General features: G+C 40.4%; 1 protein-coding gene across 1 annotated transcript; it reads left to right on the top strand.

Annotated features, from left to right (window-relative positions):
- The first annotated feature begins 665 nt into the window (after positions 1 to 665).
- On the top strand, positions 666 to 4,249 carry IRX5 (iroquois homeobox 5). The gene is made up of 3 exons (XM_066583903.1): positions 666 to 1,163; positions 2,517 to 2,916; positions 3,080 to 4,249. The coding sequence occupies exons 1-3, from the start codon at positions 915 to 917 to the stop codon at positions 3,874 to 3,876; spliced, it is 1,446 nt and encodes a 481-aa protein (XP_066440000.1). The 5' UTR covers positions 666 to 914; the 3' UTR covers positions 3,877 to 4,249.
- The last annotated feature ends 20,173 nt before the right edge of the window (positions 4,250 to 24,422 follow it).

Genomic DNA, 24,422 nt, shown 5'->3' with positions numbered 1-24,422 from the left:
TATACTTCATATGGTTTTAATCTGCTTTCTCTCCAAACATTTTCTGTGTTTTAGATAGGAGAGTAAAATACCTTTATTCTTTTAGATCCTCGGCTAAATCTCTCGCTTTAAAGCTCATCTCCTGCTCCGAAGTTTGATCACACATTCCTAGAAAGGAGAAGCCAGGACTGCAAGATGGTAATAATAATTGTAAATATTATGGCCCCAGTTCATCATTAGGCTCAGCATTAAGTTTTATCGATGTAATGTGTCAATCGATTAATCGATGGATGTAACCCAGGAGTTTATTCCCCTCATACGCACGTAGCCTGTAGTCCTGCATACAATATAAAGCTACATTTTGGGCTGCTGCCTCATTGATAAAGGGGTTTCCAGTGTTCCTCCCTAATTTAACCCTACAGGTCAAGAGGTGACCAGGGAAGTTCTAGCTGCTCTCTTAGCTTGCATTGTGTGTGATGGCCATCAAGGGGCAGACTTTGCTTTGGAAGAAAGAGAGAGTCAAAAGAGAAAGGGAGAAAGCATGCTGATAATTGGACAGCCCCATCACCATCCCTCCATCCCTCTGCACTGACAACACCCACAAGGAGGAGCATCAGGCGTCAGATTCCTCAATTTCCAACTTAGCATCTTGGCAGGACCTTTTTTTTCCTGCTTCCAAAGCTAAAGTCTACACCAACCCACACTCCCACCCAACCTCTCCCCTCCCTCCTTGTACAGAGGGAGAGCACAAAAAAAATCTTACCAGGGAGAAAGGCAGTAAGAAGAACAGAGACAGAGAGATACCAGCAGCAAGAGGCAGCAACAATCCCCATTGATCTCCAGGTCTGCAACTGGTGGGCTTGTTTACCTTGAAGAGACCTGGGGGCCCCCTTTTTTCTTGCAGAGAGTGTCTCCCCCAAGATAAGAGTGTATGCATGTGTCTGGCCATGTCCTATCCTCAGGGCTACTTGTATCAACCATCTGCTTCATTGGCTCTGTACTCCTGCCCTGCATACAGCACCAGTGTCATCTCTGGACCCAGGACAGATGAGTTGGGAAGGTCTTCTTCTGGGTCAGCCTTCTCACCTTATGCTGGATCTACAGCCTTTACAGCTACTTCTGCTGGCTTCAACTCTCCCCTACAGTACAGCGGAGACCCAGCTGCTGCCTTCACTTCTTACGTGGTAAGAGCTGCAATTATGCTTCTCATAAAGGAAGGGAGAAGGGGGATATAGAGAGAGGAGACAACTACTCCCATCGTCTTCACCTACAGTAACTGCAAAGTTGCAGAGTTCATGTCCGATCTGAATTAGCTACAGGACTGTAAACACTATCGTAATAGGAAATTCTAAGCTGCGTACATGTAATGTTCTCCGAGAATAATCTATTAAATCCAACGTCAAGTTTATACAATAAATGTATATTGTCTTTCTAGATAGATAGATAGATAGATAGATAGATAGATTCATTAAAAGTTTTCAATTAACCAGTTAAGTGCTGTCAATTCCTAACCACGAAGGGTTGAGGTATAACCTGGATTATTATTATATTCCTAGTTACGGTATATTCCTCCATTAAAGCACCTATCATTTCATTGAACTGTATCGAAAAGTAAATGTTATTCCAGAACAATTCTACACCTTCTTTGACCTGATCGATACAATCAATAAATCCAATACGGTTAGCTCCTGGCGAGTAATTTCACACTTCAGCTAACATGATTTTTGATGTGCAGCAATAGTGCTTATTTAATTTGCCTATTCTCTTGCACGTATCCAGTATATACCAATATATAATAGTGAATGTTATATAGCTACTCGTGGCAATGTAGAATTTATTAACTTCGCGCTGATTTAATTAGCCCCATAAACCTCTTGCGAATACTGATCTAATAATGACGGTAAATATGCGAATTTCTACCTTTTGTGGTTCCCTCTCACTGACCATTCTTTAATGTGGTTAAGCTGGCAAATGAAAGGGTACATCGGATTCCTCCTGTCGTATGCCAGCTGTACTGTACTCGGTTCTCTGCCCTGTCTGTAGTATCTGTTGGTTATTCGGTAGGAAATGTCGTAGGAAAAGTTCGGCCAAAATTAATTAATATGAATTGTATTGTATATAGGTTTGACAAGATAGTTAACCTGAAAGAACATGTACCTATAAAGGACTGTCAATCATTTGAAAAAGCAATCAATCAGTCATCGTGTGTATGAAATGTCATGTGCATGCAATAATAAGCGCATTTAATTGTACATAATCATATGAGGGTTTTTTTTTATAGCTCTGTTGACTTTTAATGCAGCAAATATATTTGATATGTGCTGATATATACATAACAGTAGTTATGTATATATATATATATATATATATATATATATATACATGTAGTTTTCTTGCCCTTTTATATTATTATTACCTTGCGTATATATATATATATATATATATATATATATATATATATATATATATATATATATATATATATATATATATATATCCCTGTGCTTAAATATATCTGTATTGTTTTCTTGCTCTAGGGTTCTCCATATGACCACAGTACAGGCATGGCGGGTTCTTTAGGTTACCATCCATATGCTGCCCCTCTGGGATCTTATCCTTATGGTGATCCAGCTTACAGGAAAAATGCTACCAGGGACGCCACCGCCACTTTAAAGGCCTGGCTCAATGAGCACAGGAAGAACCCTTACCCCACCAAGGGGGAGAAGATTATGCTGGCCATTATCACTAAGATGACCCTCACCCAAGTGTCCACCTGGTTTGCCAATGCAAGGAGGAGGCTTAAAAAGGAGAATAAGATGACCTGGACGCCCAGGAACAGAAGTGAAGATGAGGAGGATGAGGAGAATATTGATCTAGAGAAAAATGATGAAGATGAGCCTCAGAAACTAGAAGAGAAAGGGGATACAGATGAAACAGGTTGGTTAATTTTTTTGGCTATGTATGTAGACGTATTATGCCTTTGCGACACTTGTGACGTTTTTAGCAATGTTTCTGCATTTAGCTAATAATATGTGTAATTTTTGGTATGTCTAGTTTTTTTAGAATTATCCTAAATATTTGTTTTAATTTATGTATGCAGTAAAGAGGAGTCCACTGGTGGATGAGCCAGATCTTCTAGATCGTGAGAACATCCAGGGGAAGGAGCTGGTCCGGAGTGATTCTGAGGTGGAAGACAGTAATGACTTAATTTCCAAAAGTTCTACTCCAAGCTCACCTCCAACAATATGTCAAGCAGCAGGACAAGCCCAACAGGCACAAGAAGAGCAGACTGTACCCAATCATCTTCATCATCATCACCACCACCACCATCAACACCAGCAGCAGGCAACCCAACATCTTCATCATCACCCAATAGACCTGGTGCATAGGAATACCCCAGTCCATCATGGCCCAGCTACCAGCAATGCCACCTCTGTCATTCACTCCCCACCAGCATCCACCTCCAAGCCTAAACTGTGGTCCTTGGCAGAAATTGCCACCTCCTCAGACAAGACTAAAGACAGCAGCGAAGTTACAATAGGGCCAGGGTCAACCCCGACCCAGCCTATGTCTGCTACTACTTCTTCACCACCATCCAGATCCCCCTCCGCTGCTTGTCATTTCCCTAATAATGCAGTTTTATCCAGACCCCTTTACTACAGCACCCCATTTTATCCTGGTTATACGAACTATGGCTCCTTTGGGCATCTCCACAGCCACCATGGACCCAGCACGACCCCATCAGCTAACAGCAATCCTCATTTCAATGGATTAACCCAGACTGTCTTAAACAGAGCTGAGGCTTTGGCCAAAGAGTGCAAACTTAGAAATCAATCTCAAGTAGACCTTAGCAAAGACTCTGCTTATGAAATGAAGAAAGGTATGTCTAGCCTTTAATTGTGGCCTCTCTGCAAAAGCATCGGGACTTCCTTTTATTTATTAATGCCTTGTCATTTTACCAGATTCCCATCGAGAATATTAATAATTCAAAGAATACAAAATCTAGGAGGCCAGAGCAGGAGAAACTTCCATCCCCCTGCAAGGAGATCAATTCATCCTTTGTATCAATCTGAACCTGTATATTTAATGTCGCATTTTTTGTATTTAAATGGATCATCACTATCTTTGCAAGTAAATTATGGAATCGACTCCCTTGTATAGTGATTGATGCTGGTTTTGTAATATAAATATATAAAGCGCATTGTTTTACCCTGAACTGTTTCATAGTTAATAATACAAATTTAATTTAATTTTTTAAACGCCTCTTGTTATTTCTCTGCACACCCAGTTCATTGCCATTTGCGACAGTTCATTGTGATATCGCCAGGTGATAGCCATGTATTATTTTACACGGGACTTCAGGTAAAACCTAATAAATTACTAAAGGGTTGATACATAAAGTTCATCTATGATAGTAGTTATTGGTTGTACAAAGTTGCTCACTTGAGGAGGGAAAATATATTAGTATTAAATCATGCTAATATTTTATATATATGTATATACACATATTTTTTTCAAACTATTTTTCGAACTTTTTCAAAGGATAGTTGAATATTTTTAATATCAAGCTAAAGCTGCCTCTGCTATTAAGGTATAAATGAAGATTCTGTTCAATGCAGTGATCATCTGCTGCTTGTCATTGGCTGCGAATGTGTTAACCTAATTAATTTCAACCAGTGCCCTGATCTGTGCTAAGCAATCAAACAGTGACCTTTACTAATGAATTCGATTTTATGCAGGAATCTTCTCGTTAATACAAGAGTCTGCTGGAAATTTCATTTTATATATATATATATATATATATATATATATATATATATATATATATATATATATATATATATATATTATGTGTGTGTACAATAAATCACATCACATGCTCCATTCAGCATTTTGGTACAGAAAACAAGTAAGCAGCATAAAACCTCCGTGGCATGTACATATATCCAATTAAGTGTAAAAAAAATTCAATTATTTACAACATTTCATGGCGGTTTTATGCAGCTTACTTATTGTTTTCTTGTTTTCAGTACCAAACACTGAATGGAACACATAATGCAATTTTTGCACAACTCTGTATATATATATATATATATATATATATATATATATATATATATATATATATATATATATATATATATATATATACACACACAATAGGAGTCCTCCTTGTCATCGAATTCATCATTGAATAATTGCAAACTATTGCATCTTGAAAAACTGCCTATAGTTTGAGTCTATTTGCTTATTGCACCGGCGTTAATTAAATGTCGGTCACTACTCTCTTTTACGGGTAGGTGTCGCTATTGTGCTTGATTTCGCCGTCATATAGTGGCATCGGTGGGAAAATGGAAAATGAGAGTCGTATTATCAGGAAATGAAAATAAAATCAAATGTAAATGAAGAATTACGAAGAGAAAGCACCAAGGAAGAAGGGGATTCAGATCAGTGTCGGGGACATAATTGGCAAATGACAGTTCTAGATTGGGGGAAGTTGAAAGTAGGCTTTGCAAACTATTGATGATGGAAAGATGAAAAGATAGATAGAGAGACAGACATATGGACGGAAGGAAAGTTAATAGCCATACATATATAAAGAAATATATGTGCATGAATGGGGTCACAATATATAAATACTATATATAGTATTTGCGACTGGAACGTGTTGAGATAATACTACAAATAGTAGATTAGTATAATAGGTATGATTAGTTTAAATTAGTATAGTAGTATTGTGTTAGTTCTGTAATATGTGGTGTAATTTGCTAATTTGAATCTCAGTTCTCAGTATTGTAGTTTCGGTGTAATCTCCACATCTAGATGTTTGCATATATACACATATATTTGCATTATTTTGACCTATATGCAAAATTTCGTTAAAACTAGTTGAATGGTCAATAATTATAGGAGACATTGACAGAAAAGGTAAACGAAATGTCTTTTGTTCAAAACTAATGGAACTGATGATGATGATGGTTAATGATAATAACTGCCTTGGCCGTTGTCTGGCTCAGCACTTAGTACTAACAGTATTAACATTTAAGCCATAATATTATTAATAACACATCTGAAAATACTTGCATGTACTTGTATTAATACTCGGCTGCTAGGGCGAGCAAAACGGAAACTATTTATAAACAGCATAAAGTCCGGTCCTACTTCTGCATAATGCTACACATAGACGGCAAACACCTTTCCAAATAACTCTGGATGTAGCAATACAGCTTGCAAACATGTATTTCGTTGAATTACTTCAAAGACTCGTAAAATGACTAGTTTTTACAGATGATACAGGGGCGTCGCATTCTATTCTCGCTTCCAATAGTTTATTCGTGCAAATGTCTCATCGGGAATTTTGACTGTTATTATTGGAATCCAGTAGATATTTTGATACATTTTCGATATATTTTTTTTAAAATGGCACAAAGTAATAATGAGATCTGGCGCCCTTAAACAGTGAATGGATTTAAGGAACTTTTCCCGAGACTCCTGCACGATAATCGTCTTCTCGGTTGGTCCCGCACGGATAAGGTATTGTGGCTTTGATTGGAAGCAATAAACTGAGTGATTAGATTCGTTTGCTCAATTACATATGGTTTATTACGATTGGGTTTTCTTTAAAACACATAAATATTGTAGGGAGGATTTTCCCTTTAATGAAATGATCTTTGCATCAGTCCGGGAGGAATTGGCGGTGCCTGGGAGAAGCCTGGTAGAATGAATCAAGTTACTCCGCAGGATAAAGAAGCCACTTTACTCAGCACCTATAGAAATGACTCCATTGACCTCTTACCCTTGACATTTTGGTCAAGAGACTACGGTGCATGCAACTGATCTGAACAAGTTGGAGAGAGAATAGTTGCAAGTCACAGCAGTCTCTTTTAATGAGACCTAATAATGGCGAGAAAGGCTTCTCCCAAGTGGAGCTCCAGCATTGTGCTCCAGCCCAAGTGCTTTTCTTCTGTAGCAACAGGATTTAACTCTTTGTTTCCTTTCAGGGCTGCACTTACCATCAAAAGAGCTAAACTGTGCACTGATGTAAAGCATCGAACTATCTATCTTACTCTTAATCTATATTATTGGAATATGAAAATGCAAGCACAAATACATCAGGAAAGCTGATTATATTCATTAGTCTATTGCACCATGTATTACTATACTGCACTATTCATTTATACCAAAGTGCCAGTCATACCGTATCTACCATATATCTTTCCTTTCCCCTTCTATCTATCTATCTATCTATCTATCTATCTATCTATCTATCTATCTATCTATCTATCTATCTATCTATCTATCTATCTATCTATCTATCATCTAATATTCCAGATCTACAGTAATTTAAGTATGACAGAAAGAAATGTTTGACATATCTATCAATGCCCTGAACAATTTGCAACCCCAATAGTTTAGTTCAAACCAATACATTAGGATAGCGTTCTATCTATCTATCTATCTATCTATCTATCTATCTATCTATCTATCTATCTATCTATCTATCTATCTATCTATCTATCTATCTATCTATCTATCTATTCTATCTATCTATCTATCTATCTATCTATCTATCTATCTATCTATCTATCTATCTATCTATCTATCTATCTATCCCATATCTATCTATCTATCTATCTATCTATCTATCTATCTATCTATCTATCTATCTATCTATCTATCTATCATTAGAAAAGTTTTCATAGCTGTTTCTTTACTTTTTTCTAACCAGTGTATTTCCTTGGTATGCAAGTTATTTACATCAAAGAATCCAAAATCGTCTGATACTTTTTTTCACTTCACATTGCAACAAATTTATGAAGTGTCATGCAACATTTTTATAAATATGCTGCAGATTCAGAGACTTTATATTTAAAATAAATGTGATCTGCTAATCAGTCACATTAGTAATACTTCACTCTACGCGTCCACCACATATTAGTACTAACATACATGTACTCAAATTTGCTAACAAGTATCATTTCATTTTTAATTAAAGGATATTTGATTACATATGTCATAAATAGATTTGGTGTCATACAACTATTATGTCATGGGTTCCTCTTTATATGTTGTATAATCTTTAAGGCCTCCTTTGCAAGTTTTTCTGCATTTTTAAAACCTTGTATTTTATAACATTAGTAACCTGCATTTTTTTCTGAAGTTTTTGAAGTCCCATAGAGAAGCCTATGGGAATAACACTAGAAAAAGAAGGTCATAATTTGATCCTGCTGCATTTTGTAGAAAAAAATATCACTGATCCCAAAAATGTCACAAAGATGCCATAAACAAAATGCTTTGTACATAATGTTTTCTATATTTACACTGCAGGCTTTAAAGTAGCATCCGGCTGCTGCATTTTTTTTTTACCTTAAGCAAAAGCGGTTAAAAACTCCAACAAAAGTGCTGTTAAAAGCGCAATGAAACGCTGTGTGTGATATCAGCCTTAAAATGCCAATCTGTAAGCAGTGCTACAGATATAGCAATCCTTAACATGACTTGCGCACCAAGATAACTCACTTTACAGCATTGTACTATATTGTAGTTATTATTAGGTGTTAAATGTCAAGTTAATGTTTGCCACATCTGCAGAGGATTTCATCACTGGACAGAGCCCTCTAATTCTGCATATTAGTAGTGATTCTGGATCACAATCTTCACCATAAATGTATGACCTAGAAAAAGAGAATTTTCACTAGATTTTCTAATTCGCAGGATTAAATGCATGTTGCACTAGGCCAGAAGTCTGCAACATGTGGCTCATCAGCTATTGAGGATCTATTAATCCCAGTGTGCCCTAACAGACTGTCAGAGCATGCTTGAAGTTGTAGTTCCACCAGAGCACGAGGACCACATGTTGTAGACCACTGACATACTATATGTAAATAACTTTGTAGGCTGGGTTCCCATTTGTAGGATGATCCTGCATCACATTCCTCCAGCATGGCTGTCAAACACCGGAGCTGATTTCATATTAGGCTGTATCGGTCTGAGGAAATCAAACTAATATTGCACTCGCGCACGTATAAGTCTGAGTTTGTCTGTGATGGTGATGCATTTTGCTAGAAAAGTGCATTTCATTTCTGTACATGCAGTTTTCATACAAGTGAAAATTGCATATTTTTGCAAAAGTTAAAATAGAAAAAAAACAGCATTTACCTGCGAGTGTGATGCAATTTTTTTGGCACCGGTAGGAAATAATGGGCGATTCTTGAACACAATCACCTAAAAATAGGATATGCTGAGATTTTCTCTCTTGTACTCTCACTGTGAGGGAAGAATCACTCATGTATTTCACCCCATTAAAAATAATGGGTTCTTTTCACGTGCAATTTTTGTGCATCTCGTAATGCACATAAATTGCGCATGAAAATTGCCTGTGTAAATATACTCTTGGATCAGATTCACATGGGAGTACTAGCGTACGCAATACGCAGTGAATAGAACCCATTGATTTCAATGGATTCATTTATATGCACATATTTGCCTGCGCGTTTCAGTTATGAAAAACAATATTTACGCACCAAAAGTTCTCATAGAAGTCAATGGGGTTGCACAAATGCGCGTGCAATACACCTAAAGATACATTAAACACTGTGTATTTGCGCAGAAAGAAGAACACATCTGGAACTAATTAGACTAGTCAGCCATTTCAATACTTGTATATTCTTTTGCCCCACACAAAGGCACATGCCTTGCATGCTGAAAAAGTACAGTAAAACATGCTGATGCATGACCAAAAAAACATTGTTTACTCTGCAAATACGCAGCGCTTATGCATGTGCAAATACGAATGCACTCATGTGAATCTGGCCTTAGTCAATGAGATTGTTCCTCGTATGCAACGCTTCAGTTGTTGTGCCGGACCTGACAAGCAGCCGGATACCAGAACATGGGCTGCAGCGTCCCGTTTCGACTATATGTTCCGCTATGGATTGCACTGGGTCCTAAAATACACCAAAATGGCATCAGTTGTGTCTTGCTCCGCTGAGCATGCTGGCCGGATGCAACCTATGTGTGAGAATTCAGCCTTACACAGCACTCAAGCACTTCAGGAAACTGTTTGTCTGTTTTTTTCTTTTAAATTTTTTTCTTAATTTGCCCTCTGTTATTACCTCGTTACCATTTTTCAATTCTTTCTCCATGTTCTTTCTTTATCCTCTGTCTGGAGGAGCAACCAGTGAGGAAACTTATGGGGCAATGCATGTTCCTCTTGGAAATTTATGTACATGGGAAGACAGAACAATGCCTCTACAGCACCACCTATTAGAAGGCAGCATTCCTGCCAGTCAATGTCAAACTTTTTAACAAGCCTTGTAACAATGACTGGGAATATAAGCCAAAGCCAGAGTCTTCTCCAGAAGGAAAAGATCATCATGTACAGACAGACAGTTTCAGGGAGTTTTGTTCTTCATTAGTGTAAGTAGGTTGCTGGCTTGGCAGGGTGAGAGGGCTATGACGTGAGTCAGGAAAGGTATGGTTTCTCTGACATAATATATAGTCCAGAGTCATGCTTTAAAGTTATAAAGTGTCAGAACAATATTATACTGTGACTGTCACACAAAGGGGCACAAGGCCATAGTTATAGGGTTTAGAGAAATAATAGTCACACCCAAGTCCTTGTGCTTGAGGGGCCCAAAGGCTTCTCTACCAGAGAAAAAGACTTCAGTATAATAAATGGCACATGGTATGTGGGGGCTGGGGTACAGATTTTGCATTGGGGCCCAGAAGCTTCACATTAGACCTATGTCAGGTGCCATAATAGTTCTCTTATCTTTGTCCAATATTTCTAGATGAATAAACTGCTGTAATAGCAGAAACTCTAGAATAGCTACATTTTAACAATTTATATCAACATGAAAAACAGTTTGAGGCTCATGTATTGAACAGTGTGTGACTGAAGCACAAAAACATCAGAAAATACAACTAACATTCACAATGATCAACAAAGATCACAATTTTTCTCCCTAAAAAATGAAGAAGTCACTTGTTGCAGGGTAAGGGTGCTTCCACACAGGCTGAATTATTCTGCCAAGATGCACCACAAGAGGTAGCTGAAAGGTAACCTGTCAGATTGAACATGCTGTCAAAACTGCAGACATCATATTATACAGCAGGAGGAGCGGAGCACATTGATATATAGTTTTATGGGGAAAGATTTAGTATAATTCAGTTATCTCTACACATTCTGAGCTGAACAGTCCGGTGGGCGGTCCTATCAGTGATTGACAGCTCTCTGTGAAGAACTATACATGCAGGGGTAGCTGTCAGTCACTGATAGGATTCTAAATCTGCAGCATGTATATTGTGATATCAATCATTCACACACATAGGTTAAATAAAGAGATGAGCGAGCACCCAAATGCTCGGGTCCTCGTTATTCGAGTCAAGCTTTTCGGAAAATTAGAGAGCTCTACTCGAGTAACGAACCCAATTGACTACAATGGGAGACTCGAGCATTTTTGCATGTGGCCCGCCGGGTGCCAAGCTTTTTTTTTTTTGGTTTGCTCTCTCTCTCCCCCTGCCAGCCAGCCAAAAAAATTGCCGTTGACATGCAGACATCAGTATTAATTGCGAAGGATAAACTATACATTCTTATACAGCAAATGGTATGCTTTGAAAAATGCAGCGGGAAGATAGATGCTGCGCGATCTTTCCCACACATAGTGTTCACTACATGCAGGAAGGATAGGGCAGGTCCTATCCTTTCTCGGCCATACAATTAACTGCCAAGAAAAGAGCTAGTGAAAACGAAATCACTGAAATCAATTGAAATCGGTGGTTTAGTTTCGTCCCGTCATGCAGAAGTGAATATCATGGCCGCCTAACGGGAGAAAACAACGTTTGTCTGAATCCTCCCTTCGGAAAAATGCCATGTTTTAGTGACGTTTTTTGCCACCTTTTTAGGCAAAAATAGCTGCAGTTAAATAAAAAGAAAATATTAAATGCCTGACTTATTTTCCCCCCTTTTGGTGCATTATTTGGGCCACTGACTTTTATATTTTACATCTGCAGCAGGCCAAGAGGTTTGGTATTTTTTCAGGCTTTAGTTTTTGGAAGAAGAAGAACACCTGAAAAAAAAAAACACATGTAAAAAATGTCTGAGCAAAATTAAACGTGACCCTAAAACCCTTGTTAAAACATGCATGTAATTTGTGTATTTGTGAAGGAAGCCTCTGTAAATTCAAAAATGCACGTAAAAATCTCATGTTGTTCCAATAGTAAAAATCACACTTGCATGAAACAGCTACACGCAAGTGCGATGCAATTATTAGTATTTTTTGCTCCAACAGAGAATAATGGACGATTCTTGGAATTGCTCAAGAATATGACACGCTGTAACTTGTAATGTCGCGGCATCGCTGGGGGAGAAAAGTTGTTTTTGTATCTTCTTCAACCATTTAAAATACAGTTTTTTTTCATGTGCAATTTCTGTGTATATCGTATTTGAAAACTCGTCCTTCACACGAGCAGTAAACGCTGTGGAATTTCCACTGGTGGAATACCTGCAGGAATTCTACTGCATTTCCATTAAAAGCCATGTGGCGGAGATTTCAGAAATTATCTTCACATGTTGTCGAAATTTTCTGCAACAAATCCGTAGTGTTTCGGAAAAATGCAGTGGATTCTAAATCTGCAGCGTGTCTACTTAGGCCTCAGTCACACGGGCGCATTGGCACCCGTACACCGGCGCCGATGCGCCCGTGTGACTGACACCAGCAGATGGACGTACCTGAAGACGGCCGTCTCTCTGCAGCGCCGGGAGGAAGAACATGTGACCGGCTTCATTGCCGGTCATGTGTTCTATGATCAGCGCTGGTACGGCCGTCTTCTAACTGTCAGTCACACGGGCGCATCGGCGCCGGTGTACGGGTGCCGATGCGCCCGTGTGACTGAGCCCTTATGCTGCGGAATTCAACCCTTGAAATCCAAAGATTAAATTCAGCCGCTGATCCGTGATTTAAAATGTGGCCAAATACGCCCCCTATAGGTACGGAATTGCTGTGGGTATTCCATTGTTGAATGCCTAAAGCGATTTCGCTACGTGTGAAGGTCGCCAAAATATGTGACCAAAAACTGACATCTATGTGCGCCTGTCAGTGGGCTATGTCAGTACACATGCTGATATGAGGACACTCCTAATGGACAAGGGCATTGCTAACATGTAATTGTCATGTTATTTGTACATTTCCAGGAAGAACAACAAAGAAACTGCAACTCTGTTTTTTATTTATTTATTTTATTTATTTAGTAAAACAAACACATGAGGAAACCTAAACGATGCAGAGAATGAATGAAATGTTACATTTCAGCCTGTTCTATGAATGTAATTGTGTCATTATTCAGCTCCCATGGCCGGGCTGTGATATCGCCGCTCTCGTCTTGCAGACAAGTTCCTGCTTTGTTAATTATTGTTACCATTCATTTGCAGAATTCAGATTTATTGTGGCCTATATCAGCCACTTAAATCAAGCATCCAACCCGCCTGTTGAGTGCCCTGGCTCTCCCACCCACCCATTCTCTTTTCTATATGACCTGCTTAGATTATGAGAAGGGACATCTGGGTTGGCAATGGAACAAGTGTCTTCAAACAGAAGAGCGTCTGTTTTTCCAAGTGAGCAATATGTTAATTCTATAGACCCCAATCTCTCAGCTTTCTTAAGAGCAAGAGGGGGAAATCTGCTGTAAAAAAAGAGGAGAAAACGTCTCCCCTACAAAACAAGTGTCAGTTTTTAATGTCGGCTTTGTGCTGGCCTCACATATAATCATGTGCCATATTTTCCAGGCACTTCAACCCGAGGAGCAGTGAAAAGGCCTTAATCTGTGCCGCCTTGGGACCAGACAAAGTGGAGAGGCGTTTGCCTGTGTCCATGTTGAAATATATATTTATATGTATTCAGGAAATCACATTGGGAAATACTCATTGAATCAGAAAGTCCCAGGAATGAGACCCTTAATTAATTATGGGTGCTAAAAATTCAGACCAGCTGTCTGGTACTTGTCTCTGGGCTGCAGACAGAAATACACTGGCCTGTGTATATTGCTTGTGGTACATAACATGTCACAAACATCACTTTCTGCAGACGAAGCTGAAGGTAACAGATGGCAAGTGTGTGCGCACGGCATTCCTACACCTCATACTTGTTGGCCAGTGTGACAAGGATTTGGGGCCACTTACAGGACGAAATTTTTTTAATTACTCTACCCAGTTCCAGAAATTAGTGTATGTGCGTGTGTATATATATTTACTAATTTATGGAATTTCATGAAACCATTAGATCATATATCATAGGTCTAAGATATATATATATACATATATGGGGTTCATGTAATGACTCTGTCTTTTGAGACTTCTGCACTTTTTAGATTCAGGCTCATGTACCACATATGGAGCAACTACATTTAACAAATCAATCCATGTTAAAAAATAGGGGGCGCTATTAGGCTATCTTTACACATAGGGAATGTGCAACAGTCTTTCTGCAGCACATTGACGCATCTAAGGCCTTCTTCACACAGCTGCATAACGGGACAAAATGAAACCATTGACTTCAATGGTTCCATTTTCACTAGCGGGATTAGTACAGGCGAGAAAAGAATGAACTTGCAGGACCTATCTTCCTGCTGTTTTTTTCAAACTCCTGCGCTATGGCACGTATAGATTGGACCATGGTTTTTGTTGTGGATCTGCTATGGATTTTAACCCTTGTATTTGAACTTTTGAAGTGTGCTGTATAAATTTGCAGCATCTGCTGCAAATTTAGATTGCCTTCACGTATAGTGGAAATAATACACCATTTAGGCCGGCCTCACACAACCGGATATGAATTGCGGAATCCAAGATCGTCACCTGCGCGGATAATGCGCGGCATTGCGCATTTATTAAAAAATTGTGAAAATTAAATTGTAGCATGCTCTATTTTCTTGGTGATTCTGTACGGGCAGCTTCCATTGAAGTCAATGGAAGCTGTCTGATCCATGCCTCTTTCACAATTGACATTGCGGATAACCCATGAGTACCCGCATCATCGCCTAGAGATAGAACGGGAAAACCAGTGATTTGAGAAAGAAATCTCTACTGCGCATGTCCGACAGTGAGCCTATAGGACTCCCATAACAACGGTCCCACTGTCTTCATCTTGGACCTGGCTATTCCCGATTAGGAACTTGAAGAGATGTACAAAACACACAGGACACAACACTGTTCACACACACAGAGCACGACTGTTCATACACCTCATGTCTTGCCACCTACACAGACCCAACAGAACATGTCGCTGTACACACACACCCCTCAGGTAATGCATACCACACAGAACAAAAACCCCACTCAGAACTAACATGCAAACAGCTAGTAAACCATAGCTAGTCCAAGAGTCCTCACACCAAGAGGAAAGAGAGTCAGCCACCATGCTAACATAAAGGGAACAGTGTCAAGAATCACCAATCTAACCACACGTGACATCAGACATCTGGAGGCCGCACCTGTAAAAGGAGAAGGGAGAGGGGGCCCACATAAGATGCAGATGGCAAATACAGGTGTCCAAACTATCCTCACAGAACGAGAGATACACATTTCAGATTAACATGCGTAACACCCAGCTGTGAGTGGGAATAGAACAGACAGAGTAAAATAACCAGCATCCTCTAATCAGAGGAGCTAGTATTTATGTGCAACAGACCACACCCAGCCAGTTCAATTATCCCTCACCTATGAAGGTGTGCTCTTGGAAATCCATAGAAGTACATGTCCCAGGAGCACAACCTAACAATATTCTGCGTTGATGCATCATAAGATTGATTCAAAGTGAAAGTTAAAAAATCTCAGCCTCAATGTTGTTGCCTGACAGGGGGCTGCACTGCAGGGACATGACAAGAATACACAGAGGAGACCTCGAGGATGTGACTGGTAATCAGATGAGGGGGAGGGCATGGAAATATGTGGTTTTGCTGCAGTTACTCTTTAACTGCGGAGATCATTCACTAAAACGAGTGGATTCTGCAGTAAAAATCTGTATGAAAATCTGCACATAGAATGCGGTGTAAATTTACTCAGTGATGCGGGATCAGATCCTCGGGGCTCTAAACTTAAAAAAAAAGATGAACAATTCCTCTACTTTCAAGGATCTTACAGACATGTTTTAAACACTTTTTATTTAAAAAAAAACACTATGATTTCAAGTATTTTTCATAGCATTTTTAGTACCATTTTAGTACCATTAGCATTTTGATATATCTCAAATAAAAAAAACTAGTGTTGAGCGAACTGAACTAGTCTAACCCTATTTCGGGTCAAACTTTGCTAAAAGGCCGGTTCAGAACAAACCCGAATCTTGGACGCTTCATCTAAAAGAAGGAGATGGTGGCGATGGTCAGCACTGCTGTCTTGCAGCCCCGGGGTCCTACATTCAAACCAAGGAGAACATCTGCATGGAGTTTGTATATTAATAGGTGAACATATTAATAGGTGACTATAGAGAGTAAGCCTAAATGGGGCGAGAACATATCAATTGATGCAAAGCACTGCATAATATGTACAATATGTGTTTTATATATATATAAAGGTGATTGTTATGAAGCACATACAACTTACAATCTCTGTTCTGATGTTGTGCTTGCACCAATTTGAACTAGGATCTCAGCCCACCAAGTCAGCAGTACAAACACTGAGTTACAGTACCACCACCACCACTGATGCTTTATGCCAGCATTAGGGTTATTGTTGAATTGTGCAATTTACATGAACACATACATTGTCACAGTGAGAGAGAGCGGACAGTGCTTATGAAGATATCATCAGGTTGCACTAAGATTTTGAAGACCTGAAGGATCCAAATATGAGACCCAAGGTGGCTTAACATCTCATCTCCAATGCTTGTGTAACATGGAGCTGAGCAGGTATCTTGGCCATTCTCTCCAGCAGACTCAATAAGTTGGTTTGCACTGAGGCCGGTATTACTGGGGTAGTCATAGTGGTTTTGTCAACCTCCGTCAAGACCAGAGCCATGAGACTTTCGTGCCCAAGGTCAGGCAATGCTAGATCTGCTCATGGTCTATGTTGCTCGTCTTCATATGATATATTCCAGGGCCTTTTCACCCAATGGACACTACAAGGATAGCTTTAAAAGGAAGGAGCTTTACTCATACTAGCTGATGAACAGAACTCCATTTTTAATAAAACAGATACAACAAGGCCCTTAGTCAAGCTGCAGTATCCAGAATGAGATAATGAACACAGGCTCTAATGCTGGGCCTTGGGGGCAGGAAGAAATAGTTTTCCTATAATTGGGAAAATTGGCTTCTACCTCATTGTTTTCCCCCCCCCCCTTCCTCTGGATCAACATTGGGGGGTAATAGGCTGAACTGGATGGACGTGTCTCTTTTTTCAGCCTTATATAATATGTTACTATGTATGTTACTTGGGTTACAGGTACATAACAAAGTCCAAAGGTCTCTCAACCACAATCGGGCGCAGCTTGAGGATGTCTGTTCAACCAAGTGGCAGGAACACTTTAGCCTCGAGGTCACATACAATGTCACTCGTTATTGTCAGCCTCCTTGGTTTACTCATATTGGTGGATCTAGATCTTCACTGGTGGCACAATCAAAGCTATGTAGTGAGGCAGCAGAGAAGGCTGGTCTGACTATTAGCGGTGTAGAAAGTGCTGGAAGCTTTTCTGCCTCTCATGAGCCTGACCAGAGGGATTTTTCTAGTTGATGGCGCTGTGAGGGCCAGCTTTCTGTCACTCCAAAAATTTGCATGCCCGCACCTGTGCACACTTCTCTGGAACAATCGGGCACCACCCAGCACTACCGCCCACCAGAAAATTGCTCCTGTCTCTCCATGCTTCCCCACGGCCTTAAAGGAACAGCCCCTCTATTTTCATGTTAACTATAAAGGTACTTCACAGAACTTCCCAAAACTAAACACCAACCTCTCTCTACACATGTATGCAAATGCAATCCTCAGAAGGAAAAATAAAATCTATGACAAATATATAGCTTTATTGCTATTTATATATATATTCTATGCTTAAATGTTCCGCATGGTGCTCTGCGCAGCAACGTATTTGGGAGACATGAGCTTCTAGAAGCAAGTAGAGAATTTAGTATCTTATTATACAAGTAAAATTGGAAGCATATTGGATATACAAGAGAGCCCCACAGAAGTCTATGGGTGCAATATTAGGGTTATGGTTATACATTAGACTGAAGGTTAATTTTCTGGCACTTTGGAGGTAAATAATAACACAACATGCAATTCTATTCTTACTAATAAAATGTTGGAAACTTTTCTACTAACCCAATGGAACCTATTATAAAGCAATGGGACCCATTGGGCATCCTTCTGATCTGATATGACATTATGACTTTCATTATAACTGGATGTCAGGGCTCAGTCACACAGGCATTTTTTCATGCGATTTTTTGTGCGCAAAACTGATGCGCACAAAAAAATCGCGTGACCGAAGCCAGCGTCACGGCTGAAAAAAACGCTGCTAGCCAAAGGGCTCAATCACACGGGCGCTGCCCGCTATCGTCTGCCACAGCTGTGCCACAGCTATGGCAGAGGACAACGATGTTCTCCCATTGAAGTCCATGGAGCCGGCAATACAGCCGGCTCCATTGAAAGCAATGGCCTGCCGGCAAGCGCTGTAATAATTTTCGGGGAAGGGCTTCAAATATAAGCCCTTCCCTGAAAACCATCCAAAAAAAGTGTAAAAAATGTTAAAAAATATATACTCACCTTTTTGCAGCTGCCGGAAATCAGCCGCGTCCAGCCGGCTCTTCTCCTGAACTGCTTTCTGTAGTATTCAGCAGGCAGGGATTTAAAATCACCGCCTGCTGAATGGGCTGCCTCTGATTGGTCCCAGCCCTCAGACAATCAGAGGCAGCTCTCACTCACCCATTCATGAATTCATGAATGGGTGAGTGAGTGCTGCCTCTGATTGGCTGAGCACTGTGACCAATCAGAGGCAGCTCTCAGCTATTGAATGACGGCCCCATTAAGCGCATATACAAGAACAACGATTTGCGCAGAACTCAGTTACATGCGTTCTGTGAATCGTTGTGTGATATGATTCTCGGCACATCCGCATAAAAACGGACATGTGACCGATCCCATTGCAAAGCATTGGGTATATATATCTGCAGATCGCAAGCGCATCTGCAAATCGCACGAAAAAACGCCCATTTACTGAGCCCTGAGCCCTCATAGTGAAGATGGGGGGGAGGGGGTGTTCACACATAGCCGATCCTGTGGATAATGTTATGGATTTTGGTGTGGATCTGCAACAGATTTCACCCTTTCAATTGAATTTAATTTGAAAGGTTGAAAGCCGAGGCAGATCTGCACTGAAATTCGCAGCAAATCAGCTATATGTGAACGCATACGGCAGTTTGTTTTTGGCCTAAGAGACTTTAGAGGTGCGTAAATGCGTGCCCTGTTTGCAAAAAATTGCGCACTGATTATGCATTGTTAATCAATAACACTGGGGACTAATTAGGCTGCACAGCCTGTTCAATCACGGTGAGGCTGTGTCCCACCCCGTTGTGAATGGGCCTAGCATGTGATAGCCTGCGATAGCGCTCCCTTCACAGTGCTATTACGCCACACTATTGTCAGAGTATCTATGCCTAAGCTCATCTGCAGGAGCCCTTATAATCTATAAGGGTTCTTTCACATGAGCACATGCGTTTGCGTTCACAAAATATGCATGCGCAGAGAATAGAACCCAATGGGTTAATCCTCACTCTTGCTTTTGCGTGCGTGTTTCACGCACGCCAAAAAAAAAAAGCTGCATGCTCTATTTTGCTGCAAATTTGCACACCAAAGGCATCATAGCACTGAACCCACGCGAAATTACACAATGAACTGCACAATTTTGTGGACAGATCAATTACACAGTTAACTAATTAAGTTGCACAGCCTTTTAAATCATGGTGTAAAGTACAGCAAGACGCAGAGATGCACACGTAATAGTGCAACCTTCACAGCATAAAAAGCTGCGCTATTGCGAGTGTTTCTGCATATAGGCTCACGTGAGACCGTGTAAGGCTATATATATGGGTGTTTTTCTCATAGATTCATGGCCTGTGTGAAATAACTCATGGTATGTCCCATTTCTATCTGTTTCATGGCCAAAAAATAGGACATACAATGAGCGTGAATGTGCATTGGCCATGCGCTGTTACGGCCATGTGCCTCTAGCCTTAGCCCAATTTTGCTTTATTAAGCCAATGGCTGTATTACTGCTCTGTTCTGTTCAATGCTGGAGTGGTGCAGCCATAGAGGTACAGGAACTCTCTATCTACGGAACTTCTACGGAAAGAAACATCAAATCAAGTGCCATTGAATGCGATTTCTGCAGAAGTATTCAGAGAAGCATTGCTTTTATCCTTGCATAGCCAGCAGTCTGTAGAACCCTGGTGCCAGAGTAAGCCCCAAATCACTGGTACTACAAATAACGCATTGTACATGCGGGCCCTCTTACATGTTTTGCATTAGGGGCCCAGGAATGTCAAGTTACTCCTCTGCCCAGTTCTTCATGGCTTAAAAATGGATCTGTAAAAGATACATATTTCCCGAGAAAATGTAATTTCCAGTCGGACAGCATGTACTTGTACTCATCGAACATCTTCCTTTAAGACCATAATGAATGCTCATGTTTCTGTTACTGCTGAAAACATTAGTGGGCAGTTAGAAAAATTACAAAAAGGAATGTTGGAAAGCAATAAACCGCTGCAATTAGAAGCATTTTCATATAAAAATAAACTCACATGTGCTGTAAATATGTTACATATTGGAAAGTTGTTAGTTTATAATTTCATACAAATATGTAACAAGTTTCATATGGGGCAGAGTGCTTTTTATATTCCATGTTTTCTGTCCCCAAAATAGTCAGCGCTCCCTCTGTGTCATAGACGAGTCTGTCTGTCAGTGACTCCACATTTATATTCTGCGCTGTCTGCCATTCGTCTTCTATGGATTTTAAATGAATGGCTACATTTGAAACATCTTTTTTTTTTCCGGGAAAAAGGGAAGCGAGGGATTTGGAGCTCTGTATCCAACCCTTATGAAGATGTTATGAAAGTAATCAGCATTTTGGACCTGAAAGAGAATGATGTTGAAAGTTGGACATAGAATTTTGATTGACGCTACCACTAGGTGAATCCTACTACATATTGATTAATAAAGCCCCCACAGAAGTCCTTGTTACTGGTATACATCTGAATTTTGTACACTCCCCCTGTGGTACCCCAGAGTGTCAGGAAGGGGAACTAAGGTTCAGGGATTGGCACAGGGGGTTGAGTGCATCAGGGGCACAGTTTGTGGGGCAGGCAGGGCATGTGCCCTGGGTGCAAAGAGGGAGGGGCATCAGACCAGCCTGCAGACAAATAAGACAATGAGCTGCTTGCTGCAGTAAAGCAATGAAAGACATACCTTTAGGGCTGAAGAACCTGTGATGCAATGATCTTTTGACCAGTCACATGTATAGGAGGCCTGCTAGAATAGCTGAACCTTTGATGACATCATAAGCATGTGCTGAGTCACATGTGTGGGAGGAGTTAGACTGGGTGAGGGGCAAAATGTATCTCTGCCCTGGGTGCAAACCTCTGGATGGTATGGTGGTCACAAGTCACCTCCTTCTAGGTTATGCAGAATGACCTCTCTGGCTCACACAGTGGGCCCAGTCATAAGATCCAGCATAGACTTCCCAGCAAAACATCTCATCGGCAGTCAGATTCTTTGCAGGAAACTTCTTTATTAATGTTATAGCTCAGGTGTGTTTGCTAGTGCGGCTGTAAGTGGTAGCTTGTGATAACGCCTCAAATTTTAAGCTTTGGAGGCACCATTATGCTGGTTTCGCATGGACGAGAAAATCGCACGATTTTCGCCTGATGCGATAGTCAGTAGAAAAGTAGACAAGGAAACCAATGATTTACAATGATTTATTTTCCCATTAGCGATGTTTTCATTGATGTTGAGAGGACCAAAAATTGCGGCATGCTCTATCTTTCTGCGACATGCGATTTTATATCTCCCATGTTTTCCTATAAAGGCTTCTTTTTATCGCAAAAAAAGTCCTTCTGACTTTTGCGATAAGAAATTGCACAATTCTATCGTGGGTGGCAGCGATGCGAAGCGAGATTATTCTCCAAAAAAGCATCGTTGATGCTCAAAAATCTTGGGAACAAAGTTGTGATTTTGCCGCGATTTTCGGCAAAATTACAATCGCCTGAGTGAAACTAGCCTAACTCCCTCTACGTACTCTGCCTGGACCGCAGTGGTCGAAGCAGGTTCTGGTCATAAGAGCCTTGCTCAGCTCCTACAGCCTCTCCGATAGATGTGGCCTACTGCAACCTTTCAGCAAGCCACATGTCTGCTCCACAGTGACATCCACTTACTGTAACTGTGCAGCTCAGTTTTGGGCTGTCCTACATGTTAGCTCCACCTGTTGCTAGACCTTCCTTGTGCATCCCCTGTATTTGCTCCCCAGCACCTAAGGATACAAAACTTTAAACATTAAGAACAATGTTATATTAAACAAAACAAAACTTAGAATTCTCCAAAACATCTGGTCTTGTGGGTGTTCCTGGTATGCAGTGGTTAGTACTCGGGCCAGAGTATGGCAGTTTACAGTAAGGAGCACTTCAATTATGATGCCCCCACCCCCTCTATTGTGACACTGTTTTTGTTTATTTGCAATATACAATGTATCATAAACTATGCTTGAAAGCAGAATCTTTTTGCAGCTTTTCCCTAAGCTTATTAATGACCTGGTAGAAGGATTCCACAGTAAAATCTTAATATTTGCAGATGACACAAAACTATATAGAGAAATTAACACAAGAGAAGATGCAAGGCGGTTGCAAGAGGATCTGGGGGCAGAAAAGCGACAAGTGAGGTTTAACTTTGATACTTTTTGTAAGGTTCTGCACATGGGCAAAGGAAATACATGTCATCATTACATGCTAAATGGGAGACCACTGGGAAACACTGACATGGAAAAGGACTTGCTGTCAGTTAACTGTTAATTAACTGGAGCAACCAGTGTCAGGCAGCTGCTGCCAAAGCAAATTGGATCATGGGGTGCATCAAAAGAGGTCTAGGGGCACATGATGAGAACATTGTTCTTCCTCTTTACAAGGCACTGCTCAACCACACGTGGAATATGGTATACAGTTCTGGGCACCGGACTCAATAAGGACATACAGTATCAGAGCTTGAGCGGATACAAGGGCGGAAAGCTAAAGTAATAAATGGAATGGGCGGACTACAATACTCAGAGAGGTTATCAAAATTTGGGTTATTAAGTTTAGAAAAAAGACGGCTGAGGGGTGACCTAATAACTATGTATAAATCCTAGTATGTTTAAATATCAGGGGGACAATACAGAGATCTCTACCATCATCTTTATATACCCATGACTGGGACTGTAACAAGGGGGCGCTCTCTACATCTAGAGGGAAGAAGGTTTCTACCCTGACATAGAGGGGGGTTCTTTACTGTAAGAGCAGTGAGACTATGGAACTCTCTGCCTGAGTACATGGTGATGACAAATTTGATAAAAGAGTACAAGAGGGGCCTGGATGCCTTTCTTGAGTGATAGAATATTACATGTTATAATCATTAATAACTTCAGAAGGGTCGGTGATCTGGGATTTGAGTCAGGAATGAATTTTTTCCTTAAATTGGGAAAATTGGTTTCTACCTCATTGGTGTTTTTTGCCTTCCTCTGGGTCAATATTGAGGGGGTAATAGGCTGAACTTGAGGGAGACAGAGAGAGACAGAGACAGAGAGCTATAGAAAGAGAGACAGACAGAGAGAGAGAGAGCAATAGAGAGAGAGAGACAGTGAGAGAAAGAGCAATAGAGACAGATAACAATAGAGAGACAGAGAAAGAGACAGAGAGAGTGAAAGAGAGACATAGAAACACAGAGAGAAAGTGATAGAGAAACAGACAGAGGGAGAGTGATAGAGAAACAGAGAGAGAGAGCAATAGAGAGACAGACAGAAAGAGAGAACGATAGGAAAACAGTGATAGAGAGACAAAGAAACACAGCGAGAGAGAGCGTAGAGAGACAGAGAAAGCGATAGAGAGACAGAGAGAGAGAGAGAGCGATAGAGAGAGCAATAGAGACAGAAAGAGAATGCAATACAGAGAGAGAGAGGGACAGCTAGACAGAAAGAGAACAAAAAAGTCAAAAGGGCTAGAACCAGTAAGATGGCGACAGTGTTATCACTAATTTAAATGTTACTGGGGGACGGAATATTCACCCACACATATCTTTGTATTGCATCTTAGTATTTTTTCTGAGAATCATGTGCTTTGCAAATAATCATGGCTGTCACACTGACTGAGAACACAAAATATCTACTGTGTACAGAAGAGTGCCTCTTTACCCTTACACACTGGGCCATGTCCTTTATATCCCCACA

The sequence above is a fragment of the Eleutherodactylus coqui genome, chromosome 11 (genome assembly GCF_035609145.1).
Source record: "Eleutherodactylus coqui strain aEleCoq1 chromosome 11, aEleCoq1.hap1, whole genome shotgun sequence".
In the NCBI taxonomy this organism is placed as follows: Eukaryota; Metazoa; Chordata; class Amphibia; order Anura; family Eleutherodactylidae; genus Eleutherodactylus; species Eleutherodactylus coqui.
This window is presented reverse-complemented; position numbering and strand designations above follow the sequence as displayed.

Bases quoted from the DNA above. Each gene is read 5' to 3' on its own strand.
- IRX5 (XM_066583903.1), top strand. From the start codon at position 915: ATGTGTCTGGCCATGTCCTATCCTCAGGGCTACTTGTATCAACCATCT. The intron at 1,164-2,516 runs GTAAGAGCTGCA...TTCTTGCTCTAG, and splicing joins CTGCCTTCACTTCTTACGTG to GGTTCTCCATATGACCACAG. The intron at 2,917-3,079 runs GTTGGTTAATTT...TTATGTATGCAG, and splicing joins AGGGGATACAGATGAAACAG to TAAAGAGGAGTCCACTGGTG.